This window comes from Ambystoma mexicanum, chromosome 12, assembly GCF_040938575.1.
Source record: "Ambystoma mexicanum isolate Mex_15411 chromosome 12, UKY_AmexF1_1, whole genome shotgun sequence".
In the NCBI taxonomy this organism is placed as follows: Eukaryota; Metazoa; Chordata; class Amphibia; order Caudata; family Ambystomatidae; genus Ambystoma; species Ambystoma mexicanum.
Genome location: NC_090936.1, coordinates 885,919,039 through 885,943,874, shown reverse-complemented (window position 1 = coordinate 885,943,874; position 24,836 = coordinate 885,919,039). Strand labels below are relative to the sequence as shown.

At 51.0% G+C, this 24,836-nt stretch overlaps 1 protein-coding gene across 4 annotated transcripts in view; it reads left to right on the top strand.

Moving 5' to 3' along the window:
• NAP1L1 (nucleosome assembly protein 1 like 1) overlaps positions 1 to 24,836 on the top strand; it is a 269,587-nt gene that overhangs the window by 191,274 nt on the left and 53,477 nt on the right. For 2 of the 4 annotated variants that reach the window (XM_069629371.1, XM_069629372.1), the window contains exons 13-15: positions 3,049 to 3,081; positions 21,617 to 21,667; positions 21,914 to 21,944. In XM_069629371.1, the coding sequence (XP_069485472.1) occupies positions 3,049 to 3,081; positions 21,617 to 21,667; positions 21,914 to 21,919 (90 nt within the window). In that variant the 3' untranslated portion in view covers positions 21,920 to 21,944. The remainder of the gene's footprint in view (positions 1 to 3,048; positions 3,082 to 21,616; positions 21,668 to 21,913; positions 21,945 to 24,836) is intronic. The other 2 variants (XM_069629373.1, XM_069629370.1) reach the window with 1 other exon arrangement.

Sequence of the window (24,836 nt, the reverse complement as noted above, 5' to 3'; positions counted from 1 at the left end):
CCCTTCCTACTTTGGAGGGGCCGAAATCTGAAGGGGAACCGCGGGGGCGGGCCTCTTATACTGGGACGGCCTGCGGAGCATGTGTCCTATCTACGTCCTTTTAGGACCCGCCTACGCAAGTGTCGGAAGTTTCCTATAGGAAAAGGCTATATATGTGTACCGAGGGGTCCCAGTCTGACGGGGAATATTCTAAGCATGTGAATCCATGAAAGATACCAATGCTGGAGAAATGGAGTTACAGGTAAGAAACTATTCCCTTCTTTAGAAGGGAGAAAAATATGTAACACTTGAAACAGTTTTTGTAATCCGATGATACGCATTGGGAATGGCATGCAGACATTTCCTACACCCTTGGTTGACTTCAGTAGCTAGGACACTGGACATTGATTCATCACTGGTACATTTTAGACCAATCCTGAGTTGGGTGCAAAAGATTAGATGGGGAGGAATGAAACAAAGGTTAACAATGATAAACTGGAGGAAAGGCAGAAGCACAAAGTCTGAGGTAAGTGTTTTAGGGGGCCAGGACGCTAATGTTGGTTGAGCAAAGTCTAGGGCAGATGGAGATATTATTGTAGGTAAGTCTTGCAAAATGTTTTAGAAATGTTTGTAGAAATAAGATAACTTGAAGGGCCAGAAGCTGGGCGGCTTGGGAGCAGCAAAGCTGCAAGCAACTCTGCATTGGCAACCAAGTCTCAACTGAGAACCAGCAAGGCTACACAAGAGGTAAGTCCTTGGGTTTACAGTACCTTTGGTTAGAAGAAAACTGGATCCAGCTGCACTAGGTCTGCAGATTCTCTGTTCCTGGGGCTCAGTTATGGGGATAAGGACATCTGGTGACTCTTGCACTGCAAATGGAATGTCGGCGGCAGCAATGGGCAAACTGCAGCACCACGGTTTCAGCTCCTCGCGGCTCTAGCAAATATCACCACAACGGTTCTCGGATACCCTCTTGGACTTTCTTTGCATCTGGGGTTCAGCACTCTGTGGCTCAGGCTTGGTCAGTCCTGCTTCATGGAAATCCGCAGGATCTTCCTGAGTTCAGGTCTGACTTAAAAGCAATGCACTCAATGTGCTGGTCCTCTCCCTGGCACTTCGGTTCCTGCAGCAGCAATGGAAGGACAGCCAGCTCTGAGGATGTCCAGACGAGTTAACTTTGGGGTTGATTGGTCCCACCTACGGGGAGAAGTCCTTGCAGGGCTGATCTCGAGGCGAATTTGGAGCTTCAGCAGAGTAGCAGGGCTTCAACGGGCAAACCAGGAGTTGCAGAAGGGTTCTCTTCCAAGTTTGATATGGTTTATTTATATAGCGCCTATACACAATGTGTTTCAAAGCACTTCATGACCAGGGAGGGAGCAAGGGAAAATACAAAACAATCCTATAGGCCATGAACAAGAATGTAAAAAGCGATCATGCTCTGCCTGGCGACATTTCAGATGGTGCAAGTGTTAAGACACAGGGAGGAAAATGGGGAACAGACAGGCGACTACCGTACTAGGCCTGACGACATTTCTGGTAGAGCCAGAGAATATACAAGGTGGACGAGGAGAAAGCAACTATAGTTTAGATTCCTTCGTCCAGTGGTCGACTGCCGTAAAAGCCTTGCCTTTTATGCAACTCTCCTCATTCGCAGCCTAGCTGTCACGCACACAACAGGGTGGCTGTCCTGCGAGGACAGCCAACAATCCCCTTTGGGTGCATTCCTGTAACCCAGGGGATTAAGCACTCGGTCACCTGCCCCCGCCAGGCACGGGCTTCACCAGTGAATCCCGCCAAAGACTGAACGAACCAAGGGACCAAACCTGGTTTGGCGCGCAGAGTAAATCTCTAAGGACCTTTCCAACTGTGAATGGCGGAAAAAGACCAGGGCCATTTTGACTGGGCACCCATATTGCAGCTTGTGGTAAAAACACAATGGTAGGAAAAAGTTAACTGCCACCAGTCATTCATTGTAGAAAGGGTTACATAAAACTGTTACATGAGAAACTAGACGAAGGGGATACGAAGTAACCCCTCCAGCACCATATTGTAAGATGGTGTGTGCTGGGTCTAGAAAGTTACAAAATGTAAGTAAAGTCCATTTCACTGCAAAGTTATCCAAGAGAAGGTATTTCAACATTTGGGAAATCCGACTTCCTGTGCCACTGCACTGAAGGTGCTTTGAGAAAAATCCATAGGCATCTTTTTCCATTATGACAAACTCCAAAGTCCGAGTACAAATCGGAGAAATGCATGAGGGTGGGGGGAGGTTTTCTCTCCAGGTTTGAAATTAATAGTCCTAAGTCCAGCAAAAGTGCTGGGGGTCTCTAAGGTAGAAGGGAATCGGCAAATTTCTGAGAATTCTCAAACAGTATGTACTGCTATGTATTTATTCATGAGCATGTGAATCATGCCAGACCCCATGCTGGAACAATTACAGGTAAGTAACTTGTTCCCTTTTTACCATCTACACATTTGTATCTTTTCACTATACCCTTCATGCGACCTCTGGGTCAGAAAATCTGAGGACCTCAATGTGTGAAGGGTCATGGGTAGTAAATGTCACAATAGGGATAGTATTACAAACATGCCACGTCACTTTTCGAAATCTAAAACAAATTGTGTAATAATCTGAACCAACCACTAGATGCCGGCCTATGGAAAGCATTTGAATTTAAGCAAATGCAAGCCGGAGCAGGACATTTGGGAGCGACGATAGTGTGGGATGAAGTTGAAACTCGCACTTTCAGTGCACTGCACGTTTCCTTAAACACCAGGTGATGTGCACTGGTGTGCGGCGCGCCGAAACATCCCATTGCCATACTGGCAGTGGCAAATAGGCCCTCGCCAAACCAGCGGTGTCGAAACAGGGTGTACCGAATGCAAGCATTGGATTACAGGTATGTAATGTTCGTCAAATATAGATTTCACTTTGTAATGACTTTACTGGAACCATGCTGACTAATTGCAGTTATGAGAATTTGCAGTAAAAAATATGCAGCATTGCAGAGCTATGCCTGAACTCTTGTTACTGCATGACCTAATTTATTACATTTAATTTCTTTGCAGTACGATGAGGAAGGGGAAGAGGCTGATGATGAGGTAACGTTATTGAATATTAATAGTATTACTGGTAGACTTGAGGATGAGCCAAGTAGGTGTTTTAATCTTGCGCACAAGGGTATCTGAGCTTTGGTTTTAAAGTGAGATGAAAACATGCACCAACTGAAATTACCCAGACTTTGAACAGGTTCTGCTTTTTTAAAATTAGTGTTGGTTTTACTTAGAGTAGATGTGAACTGTTAAATGGGTCTAACTTTACATTAGAAATGTTTATGACCTGGTGCCTTTACAGGCAATAATGGTAATGATTTCTTCCCAGGGTTATCCTGTTCGAGGATGTTTATAAAGGGAATTCAGTATTCAGGCAAGCATCATAGAAAATGTACGAAATGCAACTGAATAGTTTATAAATCCTCTGTGGGCAAGAGGTTGAACTCATTACAAGTAAACTATCCTTTTGCCATAAGTTAAGATCACTTTAGTTTTAGGGGTAGGTTGGTGGCACTGTTTGTCGTCACCAGTGGCAACCCAATATGCAAATTTACTAACCCTTGAAGGGGTGGGGGTACCAAGGTGTCTCCTAATCCTGCTCTCTGCCATCTGTTGTAGAGCTTAATTTGTTTAGGGCAACCACGAGGTAGGCTTCAAATGACTTTTACATGTGAGCTTGTTGCCCCACGTGGCTCCCTCCATATTGGTTCTAACTAGTATAAAAATAAACCAGTGTAGACCCTGGGTTCTCACTTCCTTTGGTCATTCTCCAGTTGTACCTGAATGCCCTGCCTGGTCCCTGCCCAACCTGCTGAAAGTTTTCGTGCATACGAATTGAATACAGGATGTTCATATCATATTTTCTACTCCTGGGAGTCAGTGTGGGATGTCTGAAATCACCTGCCTCACCCTGTCCACTGTCTAGCATTACATGCTGAAAGCATTTTCTGGCCAGTTTTTGTTGCCAGAATCTGCTGCATTGATGCCATCATCCCTGCTTCCTCTAAAGAGAAAGCTTGTCAATCCCCCTTAATTCTATAAAGTGCAGCACCCCTTACTCCCTGACGCGGGAAGATATGTTCAGGCTTGCTCCTTCAGACCCATTTTTTTATTTGGGGACTCTGTTCTGGCTTTACTGGTGGTCACCACAACCAGGAAGCATGCAGGTGTTTGTCGTCATTTGAGGCTCCTGACTGTAAACAATTGATATGCCCTAGGTAAAGATTGTCTCCTGCGGCCTATAGTACCTGCATTGCAAAGAACATCCCGTTGCTTGCCAGGTTCAATGATGTCCAGTGGGGTCTTGTGCAGAACGGTTTAAGAGTTCTTGAACCAGCCAAGTCACAGCTGTTTGCTATTCAAGGATGACTGCAAGTCTCCCAAACATTTTAAATACTTCGGACTCTGTAGACAATGTTAACAGCATGCTTCTAAAGCACCATGCTTAGTTAAAGAACTCTGGTTTCAAACCCAAGACACAGGCCTCCATTAATAAGCCGATGGAGTCTGTTTTATTTGGCAAAGCTGTGGACAGTGCCTGAAAAGGCAAAGCACAACTCTAAAATCTTTAGACTAAATTGCTAGCAAACCGTATGCGCAGCATCAGTCTTTTATAACCAAACGCTCCTTTCAGGGGCAGTCTTTTTTTTCCAGAGCCAAACGGGCTTCTTATGGCACAGGAGGTTCACCCTGGTACTCCAACCAAGGCTTGTTGACTCCCATCAATCTCCTCAACAGGGGTTTCGGCATGGCAAAGTAAGAGTAGGAATGTAGCTGCCAGGTTCCCCTGCCCCAGCAAACAAATGACACTCTGGTCACAGTCCCCTCCCATGCATCGCCAGTAGGTTGGATAACCTACTTCACCCGGGCATGGTAGGGGATTTCTTCAGACAAGTGGGTGCTCAAAAGTCGGTGAAGAATAGTTTCTCCTGACCCCTCGGTACCACCTGCCAAAATACCCATGTCCCCAGACTATCTTATTCTTCAAGCAGAAATGGAAGCCCTGCTGCAAAAGGGACCAATGAAACTTGTCCCAGGTCTGGTAAACAAGGGTTCTCCAGCATGGGGTCTGGCATGGATGCACATGCTCCTATTCCCCGTCAGGCTGGGAATCCTCAGTAACAGAAAAAAATCGGTTTCAGTTTAATTTCTGAACTGTATTTCCTTATCACCAATTACTGAGCTTTGGGTCATACTGCCCGCCTTCTACCTAAGCCCCTCCGCTACAGCCAACTTCAGATTCTTACCACACGTTCAGAGTCCTCGTGCTTGGCTCTCGAGCTTGTACTGAGTTTTTGCTTTTTGGAAGATCCTCTGCACTGGGTGTGGTCCCAGGAGCATGCCTCTCCCAGATCCAAGAAAGCTGAGCGGGCTTCTAAGACCTTTGAGAGCGCCCTTCCTGCGAGGGTCCAACAAAAGGCTAAGCACCAAGTCCACTGCCACCAGGAGCTCTGTTGCAGCGGGTTCCTTGGCTGCCAGGGAGCGTCAGTCTCCAGCGACTGCATGTTAGGCAGAATCCTGTGCAGTGCCCTTAGGGACCACTACACACAATTAAGACTACAAGTGGTAATACAAGTTCACCTTTGGTACAAGCCTGTACTACACTGTTAAAGTGGTAGCAGAGCAAACAGACTTATCTCTAGAGTAAATGAGCAGTAGTAGAGATTACACAAAGGACCACTTATTGTGACTCCACTAACTCAAGGTTTCAGGTAAAAAATAGAAGTACATTTCTCCAGCATGGGGTCTGGCATGGATTCACATGCTCATGAATATGCTCCATCAGGCTGGGAATCCTCAGTAAAGAAAAATCAGTATCTGATCTGTCTTTCGTAGTAGTAACCAATCACTGATCTGTCATACTGACCACAGCCAATGACTGCCCTCTACCTAAGCCCCGCCTCTGGCAGCCATCTTCAGATTTTTACCGCACGTTCAAGTGTTGGGAGTCCTCGTGCTTAGCTCTCGAGCTTTTACTGCGTGTTTCGTGCTTTTCAAGTGAATTTTCACTTTTTTCGGTTAATCGAGCCTCAAGCTCCACCGTTTCTACTCCTGTTAACGGCTACCCGTTATGGGATTTTCCTACGCCCCTCAAGGGTGAAGATTTCGTCGAATCAACTTCTTGGAGGATTCCAGAAGATTCGCGGCCTACTTCGAGATGGCCCAGGACGCGAGTTTGTCACCTGGACCCAAGCTGTTTCGCAGCTGCCCTGGATGCGGGCTGCAGAATGTGTTTAAGGAAGACGAACATTCGCGATGCCTCTGTCTTTATGGGGACAAGACTCATGTAGAGGACTGCCAGTTCTGCAAGAACTTGTCGGAGCGGACCATGAGGGACCGTCTATCCCGTCTGGCCAGCTGGTTGGAGAAGGGCTTGAACGGGTGAGAAGAAGAAAGGGTCCGAGCGGGCTTCTAAGTCCTGTGCGGGTGCCCCGGCGATGGGGGCCCAACACCAGGCCAAGCGCCGCGAGTCTGCTGGCTCCGAGAGCGCCGGAAGGTCGGGCTCTTTGGGCGCCAGGCAGGGCGCGCCTTCCCCGGCACCGTCAACCACGAGCCAGCGCTCCGGTTCAGAGGAAGTCCGAGACCCCGGGTAAGCTTCGGGAGAAGCCGCGTCCGATCTCGAAGAGGGGGAGTGGGGCGTCACCCCTCCCCCTAAGGCGAAGGCCTGGGACGCACCTAAGGTGGTGAAGGCCCCTACCCAGCAGGCAAAGCCTCTATCGAGGCGATTGCGGTGACTCTGGCCAGGCCGGCAGAGACCCCGCCAGCGTAGACTGCCTCCGGGACTAGTTTCCCTGCCGCCAAAGAGGGAATCCTCTTTTCAGCCCATCGTCATGGCCACCATGATGGAAGAAGCGAGGGGGGGCACGGTAGCCTCCTCGAGCTCGGAGTCGGCCTCAGAGCAGGAACTGACCGAGGCCGCAAGGAATTTCGAAGTCCAATTCGAGAAGGTTTGATCCCGTAAGGAAGATCCTCAGGAGATAACAGAGTAAGACAACTAAGGCGAGGAAGAGCAGCCTTCCCTTCTGGCACAGCTGGAACCTAGGTCTTAGGATAGCTCGGCGGCCATTTTGTCTGCGATCCAGTCCTTATGCTCTGAGATAAGGGCGAGATTCCCACGGCCCAGGCCGGAGGACCCGCAACCTGGCCCGTCGGGAAGTCCTCAGAACAAACGACGAAGGACCCAACCCTCTTCTCCACTCGCCCCCGTAAGGCCTACAGTTCCCTCCTCATCCTCCCATGATTCTGGAGATGACGGTGCGATGGGCTCGACGACTACGGAACAGGTCTCCCGTCGCACGGGCCTCACCGCCCGACGAGATTGGCTCATTCCACGCCATGATCGCCAGGGCGTGCAAATTGTTCCAGCTCTGCCCGCAGGAGCAGAAAAAGGAAGGTTTCCTCTATCAGCGCCGGGAGGCCAAGAGGAAGACTGTCATCGCAGTGCCTCTAATCGATCTCCTCTGGGTGGAGGGCCTGTCGGTTCTCAAGAACCCCTCCACGGCACCAGCCAAACGGGACCGGTACGAGAAGTACCGGGTCCCCGAAACCGCCCCCCTGTGCCTCCGGGCCCAGCCAACGCCAGACTGTCGCGGCGGCGAAGAAGAAAGCGGCGGGGTCAGGAGCCTCGATGTAGAATTCTCCGCCGGACGGCGAGGGAAAGAAGTTGGACGCCATGGGGCGGCGGGTCATTTTGTCAGCGGCGACGACTATCAAAGCGGCCACCGCCTGCCCATTACGACGGGGAGCTCTGGTTTAAGCTGGCCCCCATATTGGACTTCCTATCGGACAAGAGGTCCGAGGCCCTGGAAATACTTCAAGAAGGCGAGGTGGCGTCGGACCATGCCATAACGATGGCAACTGATATTGCCGATACCGGTTTCCGCCAGCTGGGCAACAGTGTTTGCCTACGACGACGGAGTTGGCTCCGGGTGACCGACTTCCGTCCAGACCAGGGTGTTGGACATGCCGTTCGATTGCAGCAACTTGTTTGGGAAGGCGGTGGACGAATCCCAAGCCATAAAGACGGAGACGGCCTGTGCCCTAGGAGCCCTTCAGCAACGATGGCCCTTTCGGAGCTCCGGAGGCAGACAGGGTGCCTCCAAGGGATCCAGTGGTGACTCGTCGTCCTACCGCCAGGCGGCACGCTCCTCGTCTCAGGAGGCCTACAGGGGTCGCTGCAAGCTGGGAGCGCCTCGCCGCCGTCGGCAAGGTGGCCAGGGCGGCAAGGCCACCACCTCCAAGCAGTACTGAACCGGCCGTGGTCTCGGGGGCCCCCACCGAAGCCTCCCGGTGGGAGGCCGGCTGACGAAGTTCATCGGCGTGTCCATCTTCACCGACCGTTGGGTGCTGGATACCCTGGCAAGAGGACACTCTATCGAATTCCTGAAGTGCCCTCACGTTCCACCTGTGGCCAGGAAGGAAAGTCACGTCCCGCAACTGCTGTTGGAAGTACAGCCCATGCTCAGGAAAGGCGCCATTGAGCTTGTCCCGAAGAGGCTCCGGGGTGTACTCAAGGTACTTCCTCGTCAGGAAGAAGACTGGCGGCTGGAGCCCCATCCTGGACCTTAGTCGTTTGAACAAGTACATCGGGTCACAAAAGTTCAGGATGGTCACCCTCCAGCAAGTACTGGGACAGTTGGAAGAAGGCGACTTTCTATCGTCGTTGGTCCTGGAGGATGCATACTTCCACGTTCCCATCCTCAAAAGTCACCGAAGTTCCTCAGGTTTGTTGTCCAGGGACGCCACTACCAATTCAGAGCACTGCTGTTTGGATTGAAGTCTGCCCCAGGGTCTTTACCCAAGTGCCTAGCACCCGTGGCGGCGCGGCTGCGCCTGCAGGGGATTCACGTCTACCCCTACCTGGACGACTGGCTCATCCCCTCAAGGACGAGGGAACTCGCCGTCGAACACACTGCGAGGACCTTCCAGCTACTCAGATCTGGGATTCGCCATAAATTGCCCAAAGTCCCACCTGGTGCCATCGCAGGTGGCCCTGTTTCTGGGAGCGAAGCTCGATACAGTGAGGCGCCTGGCGGCACCGTCGGAAGAATGGACGAAGACCATTCTAGGCAAAGTGCAGCGCCTGCTAGCCACAGATGTGGCCAGGGTGAGGTCCATCAAGTCCCTCCTGGGGATGTCCTCTTGCATCTACCTGGTGCGCCTCTGCAGACTACGGATACGCCCCTGCAGACTGTGGATACGCCCTCTTCAAGAATTTCTTGACGCCCCTGGATGCAGGCGAGGGGCACCTTTGAAGACCGGGTCCCCCTCAACGAGGTGTTCCGGTGGGCGATTCAGTGGTGGGGCGTTCGAGCGCACTTCACGGCGGGCAAGGACTTTCAGACGCCGGCGTACCAGGAGACTGACGACGGACGCCTCCCTGGAAGGTTGGGGTGCCCACACCGGAGATCTCCACGGAAGAGGCCTCTCTCTCCCGGAGGAGAGGCTCCTGCACATCAACGTCCTGGAACTCCGAGCCGTGTTCTGAGCTCTCAAATCGTTCCTCCCGTCGCTCAAGGGCAAGGTGATGCGCATCTTGACGGACAACACCACAACAATGTTTACATACGGAAGCAGGGAGGCACCAGATCCCCAGCCCTATCCAAGGAAGCACAGGATCTGTGGCACTGGGTGGTCGCCCAGGGGATGTTCCCGGTTCCCTTCCACCTGGCAGGAGAAGGAAACTCCATCGCTGACTTGCTCAGCAGGGAGCTGCGTGCGTGTCACGAGTGGGAACTGCGCCAGGATCAGGTGGATCAACTCTTCCGACGATGGGGCAAACCCCAAATCGACCTGTTCGCAACAGCGACGAACTCAAGTGCAAGAGGTTCGCCAGCAGGTTTCCCCAGCCAAGAAGCATGGGCGATGCGTTCTCGTTCCCCTGGGACGGCCTATACCTGTATGCGTTCCCGCCGTTGCTGCTTCGACTCATCAAGCAGCTCAAGAGGTCCCGGTGCAGGATGATCCTCGTCGCACCGGCGTGGCCGAGGCAGATCTGGTTCCCGGACCTTCTGGACTTGTCAACGTCCCCTCCCATCAAGCTGTCGGCGGACCCGGACCTTCTCTCCAGAGAAGGAGGTGCCATCTTCCACCACGACCCGGCATCACTGAACCTGCAGGCTTGGCTCCTGCAGCGCTAGAGTTTGGAGGCTACGATATACCGGCCGATTGCAGAGAGGCTCTTGCAAAGGCCAGGGCGTCCTCGACTCTCAAATGCTACGGTCATAAGTGGAAGAGGTTCTCTATCTGGTGCCGTGCACAGATCATCCCCCTACGGATTACGGCCTCTCGTGCTGCCGTACCTTCTATTGCCTGCAAAGGCTGGGCTAGCCCATGCCTCCATTAAGATTCATCTGGCGGTGATCTCCAGAACCACAGGACGGATGTCCCTGTGGTCCCATCGACTGGTAAAAGAGTATGAAAGGACTTTTCCGGTCGTTCCCGCCGGTGAAGCCCCCGGCCCCGGCGTGGGAACTTAACGTGGTGCTGACCAGGCTCATGGGGCCCCCATTCGAGCCGATGCACTCTGCACCGATTAAGTTTGTGTCGTGGAAGACTGCGTTACTGGTGGCGATTACCTCCGCACGACGAGTGGGAGAGATCCAGGCCCTATCCTTCAAAGCACCGTACTTGACTTTCCATGCCTCGAGGGTGGTGCTTAGGACGCACCCCTCCTTTATGCCCAAGGTGCCGTCGGACTTCCATCTTAACGAGCCCTTGGTGTTGCCTGTGTTCTTCCCGTCGCCTTCGTCGCCGGCTGAGAGGACTTTGCACTCGCTGGATGTGGCTAGAGCGCTGAAGTTCTACGTGGACCGCACGAAGTGTTTTCGGAAGACGTCACAACTCTTTGTGAATTTTGGACCTGTCAATCAGGGGAAGGCTCTCTCGAAGGCTTCCATTTCCAGATGGCTCTCCGGCTGTATCATGTACTGTCATCGGTTGGCAAACCGACCGCTGCCTGGCCGTCCGAGAGCCCATTCCACCAGAGCGATCGCAGCTACCACGGCGTTCCTTTCTGGTGTGCCCCTGCTGGACATATGCAGGGCTGCTACGTGGAGGTCGACGCACACCTTCACGAAATTCTACTGCGTCGATGGGGATTCCAGGGAGGAGTCCAGGGTCGGCCAAGCAGTGCTGCGCAACCTGTTCGCCTGAGGTGAGCCTGGTGAGGAGGTAAGATGCTTAATGTTGAGTTTGATGTAATGCTTAATGTTGAGCCTTTGCCACCTCCCGTGGTTGCATGTGTGTACTGCTATGTATTCTTTATTCATGAGCATGTGAATCCATGCCAGACCCCATGCTGGAGAAGGAACAAGTTACTTATCTGTAACTGTTGTTCTCCAGCATGGGTCTGGCATGGATTCACATGCGAACCCTCCCGCCTACCCCTCTGCGGCTCTTCACTTGGTCATACTGCCACTTCACGTGCTTCCAAATCTGAAGATGGCTGCCAGAGGCGGTGCTTAGGTAGAGGGCAGTCATTGGCTGTGGTCAGTATGACGCAGAGACCAGTGATTGGTTATTACTACGAAAGACAGATCAGAAACGAAACTGATACTGGTTTTTTTCTTTACCGAGGATTCCCAGCCTGACGACGGGGAATATTCATGAGCATGTGAATCCATGCCAGACCCATGCTGGAGAACAGTTACAGGTAAGTAACTTGTTCCTTACCATCAACCTACCTGTTCCTTGGCCCAGGAGAACAGGGCCGTTTCAAGAACTTCAGAGGATGCCGTCAGGGACCGCAAGGCGGCCTGTCTACCTCCAGTAGGAATGAACCGGCCGTGATGTCGGGGCCCCCACACATGCACTCTGGTGGGATGCCAGCTGGCGAACTTCGTCAGTGCGTGGAAGTCCATCTCTACAGATGATGGGTGCTGGAAGCTCTCGCCCATGGACACTCTAATTCCATCGGAAGTGCCGGCAAGAAAACCACATACCTCGGCTGCTGCTGGAGGTCTGGGCCATGTTAAAGAAAGGGGCGATAGTTGGTCCCACAGCGGCTCTGTAGTGTACTTGAGGTCCTTGTACGAAAAGACAAGGTGCTGGAGGCCCATTCTCGATCTGACTAAACAAGTCCCAGAAGATCTGCATGGTCACTCTTTCAACACGTACTCGGACAGCTGATAGTGGGAGACTGTCATCGCTGGACCTGGAGGATGCATACTTCCAGGCTGGGAATCCTTGGTAAAGAGAATCAGTTTCACTTTTGAACAGTCTTTCTCCTAACCAATCACTGGCCTGAGTCATACTGCCCTACCTAAGCCCCTCCTCTGGCAGCCTCAAGCTCCATCGCTCCACCTTCCGATTAATGGGGACCTGTTTATGGATTCTTCAGCGCTCCTCAAGGGCGATTTTTGTCATTCTTGGAGGATTCCAGAAGCTTCAAGGCCTATGCCTCTTGGACATGGCGGATGAGAAGGACTTGGTGCTTCCAAGGTTTGACCCGGCTGCAACCTACAGAATGTCTTTTGGGACGACAGACATTCCCTGTGCCTTTACTGCCTGCACGGACCCGATGCACGTGGAGGACAACTGCATCTTGTCAGATGTACCCCGCAGGCATCTTGAGTGGCTGCAGGCCAAGGCCCTTGCTCTGCGCGAGTCCCAGCAGCATGCCTCCCCTGCCCAGAAGAAAGTAGTCGAAGACCGTTTAGGGCGCCCCTCCTGCTTGGGCCCATCATAGGGCTAAGCACCACCTCCACTGCAACTGGGAGCACTATTGCAACTGGCTACGCGGCAGCCAGGGCGAATGGTGTCTCCAGTGCCTTCGACCACGTGCCAACATTCAAGATCTTCAAAGAGGAAGTCTGACCTTCTGGGCAAGCTCTTGGCGAAGACCCAGACAGACCCTACAAAGGCCAAGGGGGAGCGGGGCTCAGACCCTTAGCCTGGTGGAGGCCCAGGTACCACAGGGCACGACCCTGAAGGCAAGAGTGTGCCTGCCAGGAGGGAGTCCTCTTTTCAGCCCACTTCACTGAAATCTTCTCCCTTGGTCACCGAGAAGGGGGGTGGGGAGGGAAGCTTACCAACCTCCAGACCTTCCAGGAGGAACGATGCTTCGAGAGCAGGCCCTACGGGAAGATCCCCAACTAGGGCAGCGGCGACTAGGTGCAGCAGGGCCTTGAGGGCTTGGAGGACCAGCCTAAGCTGCAAACGCCCTCGCCACAGCCACCTCGGCAACCACCTGGGGATATCTCGGACATTCACTACTCTGCATACCCTATGCTCCGAGATTCGGACGAGTATGCCTCTTGCGCCTGGTCAATCGGAGCAACCGCCAACCCTCCTTTCCACCCTTCGCCTGCCTCCATCCCAACTCCCCCAAGGATGAGACTGATCCAGACATGGCAACGATGGGCACGAACTGCATATTGGGGGGAATCTCCAGTCTCCGCTGCCCAGATCTTCACCGCCCGACGAGATGGGTTTGTTCCACGCCATGATCTCGAGGGCCTCGAAGCAGTTCCACCTAGTCTCTGAAGAGGAAAGAGGGTTTCCTTTACCAGCGCCAAGAGGCAAAGAGTAAGACCGTGCTTTCGATACTGCTCTTGGATGACATTTGGGACGAGGGGTTGTCCTTTATTAATCGGCCCCGGTGAAGAGGCACCGTTGTGAGAAGAAATACATGGTGCCAGACTCTGCACCCAAGTGTTTACGGTCCCAGCCGTCTCCGGGCTACATGGTTTCGGTGGCAGCCAAGAAGTTCGATGTGAACTTGGCATTTTGACTCTGCGGCAGGGCTTCACTGGGCAAACCAACAGTCCAGGAGTTGCAGCAGGTGTCCTTCGGTTTCTTCGTCCAGTGGTCGACTCTGCCTTCTAAGCCAAACGACATGCCTTTTATACAGTTCTCCAGCATGGGGTCTGGCTGGGAATCCTTACGGTCTTCCTCCTAATCACAATCCCTGGTCTCTGGGTCATACTGCCCCCAGCCAATGACTGTCCTCTACCCAAGCCCCTCTGGCAGCCATTGTCTGATTTTTACCACATGTTCAAGTGTTGGGAGTCCTTGTGCTACAGCTCTCGAGATTTGACTGTTTTGTAATTTTGCTGTTTTTTTTTTTTCAATCGAGCCTCGGCTCCATCGATCAACCTTCCGTTTCAACGGTCTCCTCGGCGGCCAGGGTGAGTTCAGCGTCTCCAGCGCTTTCAACCACGAGCCAACACAAGTTCTTCAAAGCGGAAGTCGGACCACCCGGAGAAGACGCAGACCAGCCTGACTGAGAAGGCTAAGGGGGAGTGGGACCCTTTCCTTCGGGGTTGAAGTTGGCACCACTGGTGTTCAAGTGCCTGGCCCCAGTAGCGGCGCTGCTGCATCTACGAAGGATCCACATGTACCCGTACCTGGACGACTGGTTTATCCGGGCAAACTCAAAGAACATCGCTGTCGCCCAAACAATGAAGACAGTCCAACTCCTGACGGACCTGGGGTTCTTGATAAACTTTGCAAAGTCATGCTTGGCTCCATCGCAGGACTCAATAGTGTCGTGCCTGGTGTCTCCGGAGGAGAGGATCACGGCCATCCTGGGCAAAGTACAATGGCTGTTGGCCCTGAGGGTTGCAAGGGTGAGATACATAGTCCCTACTCGGCATGTCGAGCAGTTACCTCATTCGGCTGCAAGGTACAGATGCGTCTGCTGCAGGAGTTCCTCAACGCCTGTTGGATACAAGTGGCGGGGAGCTTCAAGGACAAGATTGCACTATACAGTTTCCGTTGAGCTATACAGTGGTGGGTGCATACATCTATCCGCAGGCATGGATTTCCAGACCCCACATCAGGAGACGTCACGACGGACTCCTCCCTGGGAGGATGGGGAGCACATTCCGAGACTTCATGCAAGAGGCCTATGTCCATCAGAGGTCATTGCACATTGTGTTGGAGCTGTGGGCAGTGTTTTGGACCCTCAAGCCCTTCCATCCCTCAAGGGCAAGGCTGTACAGGTCTTCATGGACAACACCACCACGATGTTCTACATCTGGAAGCGGCGGGAACCAGATCCCGGCGCTCTCCAAAGAGGCGCAAGACCTTTGGCACTGGGCCATAGCCCAGGGGATGTTCCTCATCCCATTTGATCTAGTAGGAGTGAAGAACACCATTGCCGACTCTCTCAGCAGGGAGCTGCGCGCTTGCAACGAGTGGGAACTTCAGCAGGTCCAAGTGGATCACCTGTTCTGCAGATGGGGCAATCCCCAGATCGATATGTTTGCAACAGCGATAAACAAAGTGCCGGAGGTTCGCCAGCAGGTTTCCCCAGACGGAGAGCATGCGGATGCATTCCTTCCCCTGGGACAGCCTGCTCTGTATGAATTCCCTCTGTTGCAATCAACTCAGTTCGGTGCAGGATGATCCTTGTTGCACCGGCGTGGCCTAGACACATGGTACCCGGACCTTCTGGACATGTCAGCATCCCCTCCAGTCAAGCTTCCGGTGGACGCAGATTGTCTCGCCAGGGAAGGAGGCGCGCTTCTGCACCACGTCCTAGGATCGCTGAACCTGAAGGTCTGGCTCCTGCAGCATTAGTTTGGGGGCTACGTCTTCCAGCAGATTGCAAGGAGGTGCTCGCCAGAGCTTCACCTACTCTCAAATGCTACGGGCACAAGTGGAAGAGGTTCGCGTTTGGTGCCGTATTCGGATCGACCCTCTACGAGTCATTGCTTTGCAGGTGCTTCCGTATTTGTTGTCGTTGGCCAAGGCAGGACTGGCCCATACTTCTATCAATTCATTTGGCCGCTATTTCCCGCTACTCCAGATCTCCTGGATTATAATTCTTATGGTCACCTCGTTTGGTCAAGGAGTTTGTCAAAGGACTATTTCGCTCATTCCTGCCAGTGAAGGCTCCGGCCCCGGCTTGGGAGCTCAATGTGGCGCTTACTAGGCTCATGGGTCCACCGTTCGAGCCACTGCATTTGGAGCCACTGAAATTTTTGTCGTGGAAAATGGCATTCTTGTGGCCATCACCTCGCCACGACGAGTGGGAGAGATCCTTGCCCTCTCCTGTAAACCACCTTATTTGTGATTCCACGAGACAAGGGTGGTGCTACGGAGGCACCCCTCCATGCCCAAGGTGCCGTTGGGCTTTCATCTAAACAAGCCCTTGGTGTTGCCTGTATTCTTACCGACACCGGCTGAGAGAACTCTGCACTCGGTGGATGTGGCTAGAGTGCATGTGGACCGCATGAAAGGTTCCGGAAGACGTCGCAACTTTTTGTGAACTTTGGCCCTGTGAACCATGGAAAGGCCCTCTCCAAGTCTTCCATTGCCAGGTGGCTCTCTGGCTGCATCACCCATTGTCACCGGTTGGCAAACCGACGATTGCTGCAACTACGGCGTTTGGTCTGCCCCTGCTTGACATCTGCTGGGCTGCTGCATGGAGGTGCACATCTTCAGTTTTACTGCGTCAACAGGGATTCCAGGGATGAGTCGAGTCAGCCAAGCAATGCTGCGCAACCTGTTAGCTTGAAGGTGAGCCTGGTGAGGAGGGAAGAGATGCTTAATATTGAGCTTTGCCACCTCCTGTGGTTGTGCGTGTAATGCTATGTATTCATGAGCATGTGAATCCATAGCAGACACCATGCTAGAGAAGGAACAAGTTACTTCTCCAGCATGGGTCTGGCATGGATTCACATGCAAACCCTCCCGCCTACCCCTCTGCGGCTCTTCTCTTGGTTCTACTACCACTTTACGTGCTAACAAATCTGAAGATGGCTGCCAGAGGGGCTTAGGTAGAGGGCAGTCATTGGCTGGGGGCAGTATGACCCAGAGACCAATGATTGGTTAGGAGAGACTTCAGAAGTGAAACTGTTTTTCTTTTCCAAGGATTCCCAGCCTGACTGGGAATATTCATGAGCATGTGAATCCTTGCCAGACCCATGTTGTAGAACAGTAACATTCACAAGGGTCACCGCAAGTTCCTTTGCTTCGTCCAAGGTTTTTACCAGTTCCTTTCGGGCTGATGTCAGCACCCAATCTTCACGAAGTGCCTGGCGCTGGCCCACCTATGATTGCAAGGGATTCACGTCTACCCTTACCTGGATGACTGGCTCATCCGGGCCAGATCGAGGGAAGTCAGTCTACCACATGGTGAGGAACGGTCGCCTGCTGACTGCATAGTTCACTGAGAACCCCAGATCAAAGTCCTGCTTGACTCCATCGCAGTACGCACTGTTCCTAGGATCCCAACGCCACATGGTTTTGTGCCTGGTTATCACTGGAGGAAAGGATAGTGGCCATCTTTTTGAAGGTGCAACAGCTGTTGGCACTGAAGATCACCACAGTGAGGACCACCATCTCTGTTCAGCATGAGGTTGTCATGCATCGATTTCATCCGGCTCTGCAGGCTAAGGATGTATCCACTGCAGGAGTTCCTCGATGACCGTTGGATACAAGTGTCGGGAAGCTTCCAGGGCAAGATCACTCTACAACTGCTTGGGCGCCTCCCTGGAAGGATGGGGACCTCAGTCTTCACACCAGAGGCCTGTGGCTGCCATTGAAGACGTTGCACATCAATGTGCTGGAGCTTCAGGCAGTGTTTTGGGCCCTCAAGGCCTTCCTTTAAGGGCAAGGTGGTGCAGGTCTTCACAGACAATACCACCACAATGTTTTAAATTGGGCACAAGATCCCTGCCCTCCGAGGCACCAGACCTATGGCACTGGCCTGTAGCCCAGGGGATGTTCTTTCATTTTCATCTGGCAGGAGTAAAGAACGCGGTCACCGACTCTCAGCAGGGCGCTAGGCTCTTAGCTTCGACAGGACGAAGTGAACCACCAAAACCAAATGGACGACCTCAGACACGGGCAAACCTGTGCTTCTCCTGGATCCATCTGCTGGATCATAAGACTCTGCCATCACTTCGCCACTGCAGCTAATGTCTCCCCGGGGGCCTGTGCCTGGATTACCTCTTTCCTACAAGAAAGAGCGATGAAGGTCTTCTCCTACTCGTGTGCCAACCCTAGTCCCATCACGTGGGGTCCAACAGGGTTCTTGCATAGCTCCCACCCTCTAATCTTTTGAGACCACTGTTCAAAATTCTCGGCGCCCTGGCCATCTCGTACACCATTTCTGCAGATGACACTCACCCCCTTGGGTGATTATCTGGCAGGGCAGAACACCATCAATGCCAAAGCATCTACTTCAGCCTACCACTCTACTGCTTAATGCAGCCAGACCTTTTCTATCCCAACAAAACTGCCTCACCATTGCTAGGGCAAGAATTCGGTCTAAATTTGACTACTGCAATGCCCTCTTTGGTGGGACCTCTGGAAAAAACCTAGCCAACTCCAACTGGTTCCAAACACCCTTGGGGCTGCCACAGGCATCTCACGAAGGTACCACATCACGGAGGTTAGACAGGTCCCTTGACTCCCAGTCAAAAGATTATGTTCAAAATCCTTGCCCTGATGCATAAATGTCCACGATTTTTTTGGGGGATGAGGGCGGGCCCTACCTGGTCCATACCTAACCCTGCCAGGCTAACCAGGGCGGCCTACACCAACAGGATCACTATCGAAAACCTGCAGAGTCCATGCGGGCCGGACCAGCTTCCCGACCATGGCCGCCACCCTCTGGAATGCCCTCGCCTCACATTAGAGCTATTGACTCAGCATTCCAGAAAGCCATCAAAACAAAGCTTTGTATGACACTGCACCTGTTGCTTTATATGCCTATAGCTATGCCTTTTATGCCAATGAGTAACCTGTCCCAAGAATTGTGGTGTTGGGCTACATTCCTGTAACCCTGAATTAAGCCTTATTACGCTCACAGCGCCTCTGCCTGGGGGCTGTAGTGCGCTATACAAATAATAAAATAAACAATCTGTTACGCAGATGGGGCAATCACCAAATCGATCTACTTGCGATGAACACCAAGTGGCGGAGGTTGGCCAGCAGGTTTCTCCCCAGCCGGTGAGCATGGGGATGCATTCGCAGTCCCCTGGGACGGCCTGTTTCTGTATGTGTTGCCTCCGTTGCCCCGTTGCCTCTTCGACTCATCAATCAACTCAGTCCCGGTGCAGGATTATCCTTGTTGCACCAGCGTGGCTGAGACAGATCTGGTACCTGGACCTTCTCTGCATTTACGCATCCCCTCCAGTCAAGCTTCCAGTGGTTGCAGATGTTCTCGCAAGGGAAGGAAGTGCAATTCTGCACCCCGGCCCAGGATTGCTTAACCAGAAGGCCTGGCTTCTGCACCATTAGAGTTCGGTGGATACAAGCTTCCGGTGCACTGCAGGGAGGTAATCGCCAAGGCCAGAGCATTGTCGACTTTGAAGTGCTACGGACACAAATGGAAGCGTTTTGCAACTTGGTGCCGGTCGTAGAAGATAGTTTCACAGCCCCTCAAGTACTTCATTATTTGTCATTGGCTAAATCTGGGCTGGCGCACGCCTCCAAGGTACATCTGACAGTTATCTCCCACTATACCATGTCTCAAACAGTTTTCACTGGGGTTGCACCATCTAGTCGGCTTCATCAAGGGAGTGTTCTGCTCGTTCCTGCCGGTGAAGGCCCTGGTGTGGGAACTCAACGTGGTGCTGACTAGGCTCATTGGGGGAGGAGGGTGTGTGTGTGGGGGGCATCCAAGCCTATGCATTCAGCTCCGCTCAAGTTTCTGTCGTGGAAGTCTACTTTCCTCGTAGCCATCACCTTTGCAAGAAGAGTATGTGATAGCCTGTCCTGCAAGCAGCCTTACTTGACTTTCCACGAGATGAGGGTGGTGCTGCCAATGCACCACTCCTTCATGCCCAAGGTTCTGCTGGAATTTAATCTCAACGAGCCCTTGGTGTTACCTGTGTAACTGATTTGACTTGCACTCACTGGATGTGGTTCGCACTGTTTTATGTGGCCTGCACGAAGAGTTTCCGGAAGACTTCTCGGCTTTTTGTGAACTGTAGTCATGTGAACCATGGGAAGGCTTTGTCCAAGGCTTCCATTACCAGGTGGCTCTATGGCTGCATCACTCATTGTCACTGGTTGTCAAACCAACAAGTTAACTGGTCGTGTGAGCCCATTCTACCAAAGCGATCGCTGCGACAACTGCATTCCTGTCTGGTGTGCCCCTGCTGGACATATGCAAGGCTGCTACGTGGAGGTCGATGCACACCTTCACAAAAGTCTACTGCGTTGACAGATTCTAGGGAGGAGTCCAGAGTCGGCCAAGCAGTGCTACGCTTGTGTAATTACTGCTGTTTATTTATGAGCATGTGAATCCATGCCAGACCCCATGCTGGATAAGGAACCAGTTACTTACCTGTTACTGTTCTCCCGCATGAATTCACATGGCGACTCTCCCGCTTGCACCTCTGCAGCTTTTCTCTTGGTCCCACTGTCACTTTGTGCTACCAAATCTGAAGATGGCTGTCATAGGGGCTTGGGTACAGGGCTGTAATTGGCTGGGGGGCAGTATGACCCAGAGCTCAGTGATTGGTTTATAGGAGAAAGACAGTTTAAAAACGAAACTGTTTTTTCTGTTAATGAGGATTCTCAGCCTGACTGGGAATATTCATGAGCATGTGAATCCATGCCAAACCCATGTTAGTGAACAGTTGGAGGTATGCAACTTGTTCCTTGTGCTGGAACCAATCCTGATGCTGAATCAGTCACTGCATTCTCCTCCCTGGACCCCTCTTGCAACTGGACCAACTAGTGGAGTGGCCCCAGTGATGGGTGGTCTCTCAGAAGCCAATTAAAAGTATATATGTGCCTGTTTGCCCCATCTGCCATGGGTGATCATATGGGTGCAAAAGCACTCCCTATATCTTGACTATGTAGTTCTGATCCACTAGACTCTGCATATTTTTGGTGGTTTTGGAATAGAAATGTCTTGCCTTTTTAAAACCACATCATTCTGGAAATGTGACATGTCCTGCAATGAATTGGTACTGAGTGAGGCCCTAGGCCTACTTACCAGTTCTCATTTTACTACTTGGTTTCCTGCTTTGATAACTGATTCAGTATAAAGTGCTGTTGATCTCACTTTGGTCTCACTGTTCATGTGTATATGGTGCTTCATTGACAAATGCTTAATCTGTTTTACCTGCATAGTTTTAATGGTTTAATTGGTATGTGTTGCTGGTCCTAGTGCTGTTTGGTATTCTGTACTAATACACCAGGCTTTAGCACCTTAATCTACCCTACAGCTTTCTACACCAAGTTGAACTGTTAGCCAAATGAAGTGTCAATTACTCCTTGCCACAGGATGGTTTCTGCAAAAACTCAACACATGTTGATAAACAGAATTAATTTTGTACTTGCTTGTGTGGACAATATATTTGTACTATACACCACCCCTGATCTAAGTTCCAGCCTAACTGCTTGGCCTCTTTACCAAGAGTTGCTTTTAGACTTGACTTTGCAAGTCAACCAAAGCTGACTTCCCAGTAAATGAGGATTTGATTCAAGAAAAAAATGGCTTTAAATAAAAGGGGAGACTTACTATTGACTATGATTCCAAGAATTGTTTCAGGATTAACCATAAGCTTTTGGGGAGGGGATGGTTTCAACTCTGAAGCCCCATAGTCAATAGTGCAACTTGGACATTTTAATTTATATTCAATGGTCTCCAATAACTGCATTTCTACTACAGGAAGGTGAGGAGGAGGCAGATGAAGAAAACGATCCAGATTATGAACCCAAGGTAAGTGGCTTTTTAAGCAAATGTTTGAAGGAATTGCATTTCGACCTACAAAATACTGATCAGTATTTTTATCTTTAGAAGACTGATGTGATTTTCTTTGGGAGCATTTTTATGTACTCTCAATTGGTCATACTTTCAGTGGAACTGTACATAATTACATGATGGACATTTGGTTGACTTGCAAAATCTGCTTTTGTATGCATGTTACTTGCCTTACACATCAGTTACTCTTCATTTTTCCAATAGGTGTAAATACCTTGTAGAAATCTTGTCCTGGGTAGGTAATGCTTGTAACTATTAACACTGCTTTAATACACTAATTGTCTTGTGTGCATTAGTCTTCACAGCAGATCACTAATCTCTAACTACGGGGTTGTGGGTGGGGGGTGGAGGTCGCCATTCAGATCACTGTATGAAGTGGGCGGTTTTACTTTTGGTCTTTGTGATTGTCTACTTCATTCCAGTATGCAATATTTTGGTCATATGTAGAAAACTGCAACTTTTCCTCCTTCCCCTTGAGCTCCTATGACCCTTGTAATACAGGACAGGGAGTAAACTTGCACTAGTCGATTGCTAGTTATATCTGACCCTTAGAGATCAAGACATGGTGTGCTTTGTATGTATGCAATAGATGTGGCATGTTGCTTTGGCTACTAGATTGCAACTTGAATGGTTGCCCCAGAAGAGCTCCATACTGGAGAATTGATGTAGGCGTTCGTGGGAAAGAGTAGCTCTAGCCTATATATTTGAATACGCAAACTGCATTGGTACAGATTTGTAGCAGAAATAAATGGTTAGCAGTCAGCATATTCATAGGTGTAATGCTGTTCAAATTCTAGCTTAATGGCCTTATGGAATGGAAACGGTTACTTTAATGCAATTACATTGCAGTTCCACAGAGTATTTATTCATGTTCTTAAACTGTGCTCTGTTACCACCTGTCTCTTTGCGCTCTGGCAGATCTAATGCAAGGAGGGTGTGAATTGGGATTGAACGCAAAAAGCCAGAGCTGTGATACGCTGTTGGCAGCTTCAGTTAGGTACACTGTTCACGGAGTAGGTGTGATTTTTGGTTGGTGGCCACAATGTGGTGTTGGGCAAGATTGTGTTTTAGTTGTGAAGTATGTACAGTTTGTGGTGCTATAGAGGTATGGTTGAGGTGTGCAAAAGTGTGAATTTTTAGTTAGGGTGAAATTTTAGGAGTGGCTTGCCTACCCCTACTGTATTTACAGTGAGATTTCTATCCCTTTCTCTGAACATGTGTGGCAATTACTGCCCCCACTATTTCCTCCAGGGGAGGGTTTCACTTTGCCCTGTGATAGGCACTTGGGATGCCTGGATTCTGCATCTAGCCCTATTCCTTTACACCCTCTGTGGCAATGTGGGCCAGCTCCTCCCCAGATTCAATCTTTGACCCTCTGGGTAGGTGTGTTCAGGTCTCAAAACCACCCTTCCGGTGCCTCTTTTCAATAGATTGAGGGCATTTGGGGATTGGTTGTCGGTGGAGGATGTGCCGAACACCTGGGACATGGGCAGCCTTACACATTTAGTAAAGTTCACATAGGCTTTAGTGCCAAATATTGCATATTAATGTGTAATGCTTCTTTTTTACTTTCCCCTCAATATTTTACTATGGGAAAGGGAAGCCCTTCTGAGAATGAACATGGGTCAAATAACTGGAATTTCTTCCATTCAGGAGGGTCTACAACCACGTTGTGGCTCACTTTGTCCCACCCACCAGGGCAGTTAATCACCGAAATGCTAGGCAAATCGCCTCTGAACAAAGCATCAGCAACACCAGACACGTGTTTGCCTAGTCGGGGCTATCAGTGAGGTGAAGCTCAGCCTCTCAGACACCGTGAGCAAAGGGTCCATGAGCTAAAGCGGGGGCCATCCACCCAAAAACGGGTCAATGGGCTGTGTTCGTGCCGGTAGGACTCCCAGAACTTTCCATAGTGTCCTATGGAACCTTTAGCATTTTTTTATCCTGTACGACACCTTTGAAGGGAAGTAAATCTTTCAAGCTTCATGTCTCTTGCCTTTTGCTCAGTTGTTATGGGGAAACAGACTAGTCCTTCAGACTAAATACTGGGATACTATTTCCTTTTTGTATTCTTTTTGTGATTTTTACCATACATCGTTGCCATTTTCATTGTCTACAGGCGCTTTGGCAGACCTTAATTGAAAGGAGGGATAAGTGGGATTGGGAGTGAGGGTAAGAGCTTTGTGCTTTTGGTAGCTTCTGTTTTGGAAAAACAGTAATCGTTATGTTTTAGTTGGACGCTATGCAGTAGATGGGTGTTTGAGATTTGTGTAGTTGGTTTAGTTGTCTGGCATGGATTCACCTGCTCATGGATTCACCTGTCAGGCTGGGAATCCTTCAATAGAAACAATTTTTCACCTCTGAACTGTCTTTGTCCTAACAACCAATCACTGGTGTCTGGGTCATACTGCCCTCTACATAAGCCCTTCCTTTAGCAGCTATCTTCAGATTTTTACCGCACGTTCAAGTTTTGCGAGTCCTCATAGCTCTCAAGCCCTTAATGCGTTTTTTTTTTAAGTTTGCTCTATTTTTTTCCAGTCAATCGAGCCTCAAGCTCAATCGATCCATCATCCGACTAACGGGGACCAGTTTTTCCGAACTTGCTACATCCCCCTCGAGGGTGATTTTTCATCAATTGCAGAAGATTCTGAGGCCTACCCCGCGTGGACATGGCTGAAGACCAAGGAGACTTGCTGCCTCTGTTCAGGGTCTGCCCAGGATGTGGACTATGTACCTGTTCTTGGACCGATGGGCACTCGCTGTGCCTTTACTGCTTACATTTCGACCAATCGTACTTGGAAGAGACCTATGCGTTCTGCAAGGATATGGTGCCCTGCACCATGAAGAACCATCACAAGTGGCTCTCCGAGTGGCCCAGGTTCACCGGGCAAAATCTTCCCTTGAAGGAGTAGTGGCGTCCCTAGTAAAGGCTGCGGGTACGCAGGAGGCGGCCCCTAAGACCAGAGTTTCCCTTCCTGCAGAGGGAATCTACTTTTCTACCTATCGAGAGGACATGGGTGAGACTATGCTGATCATCTCCTCTAAACCGACCCTGCTGATCGAGCAGAAAGGGTGGGCGGGGGGAGGAGGGGCCTGTAGTCCTGCAGGGCTAAATTCTCCTCTGAGG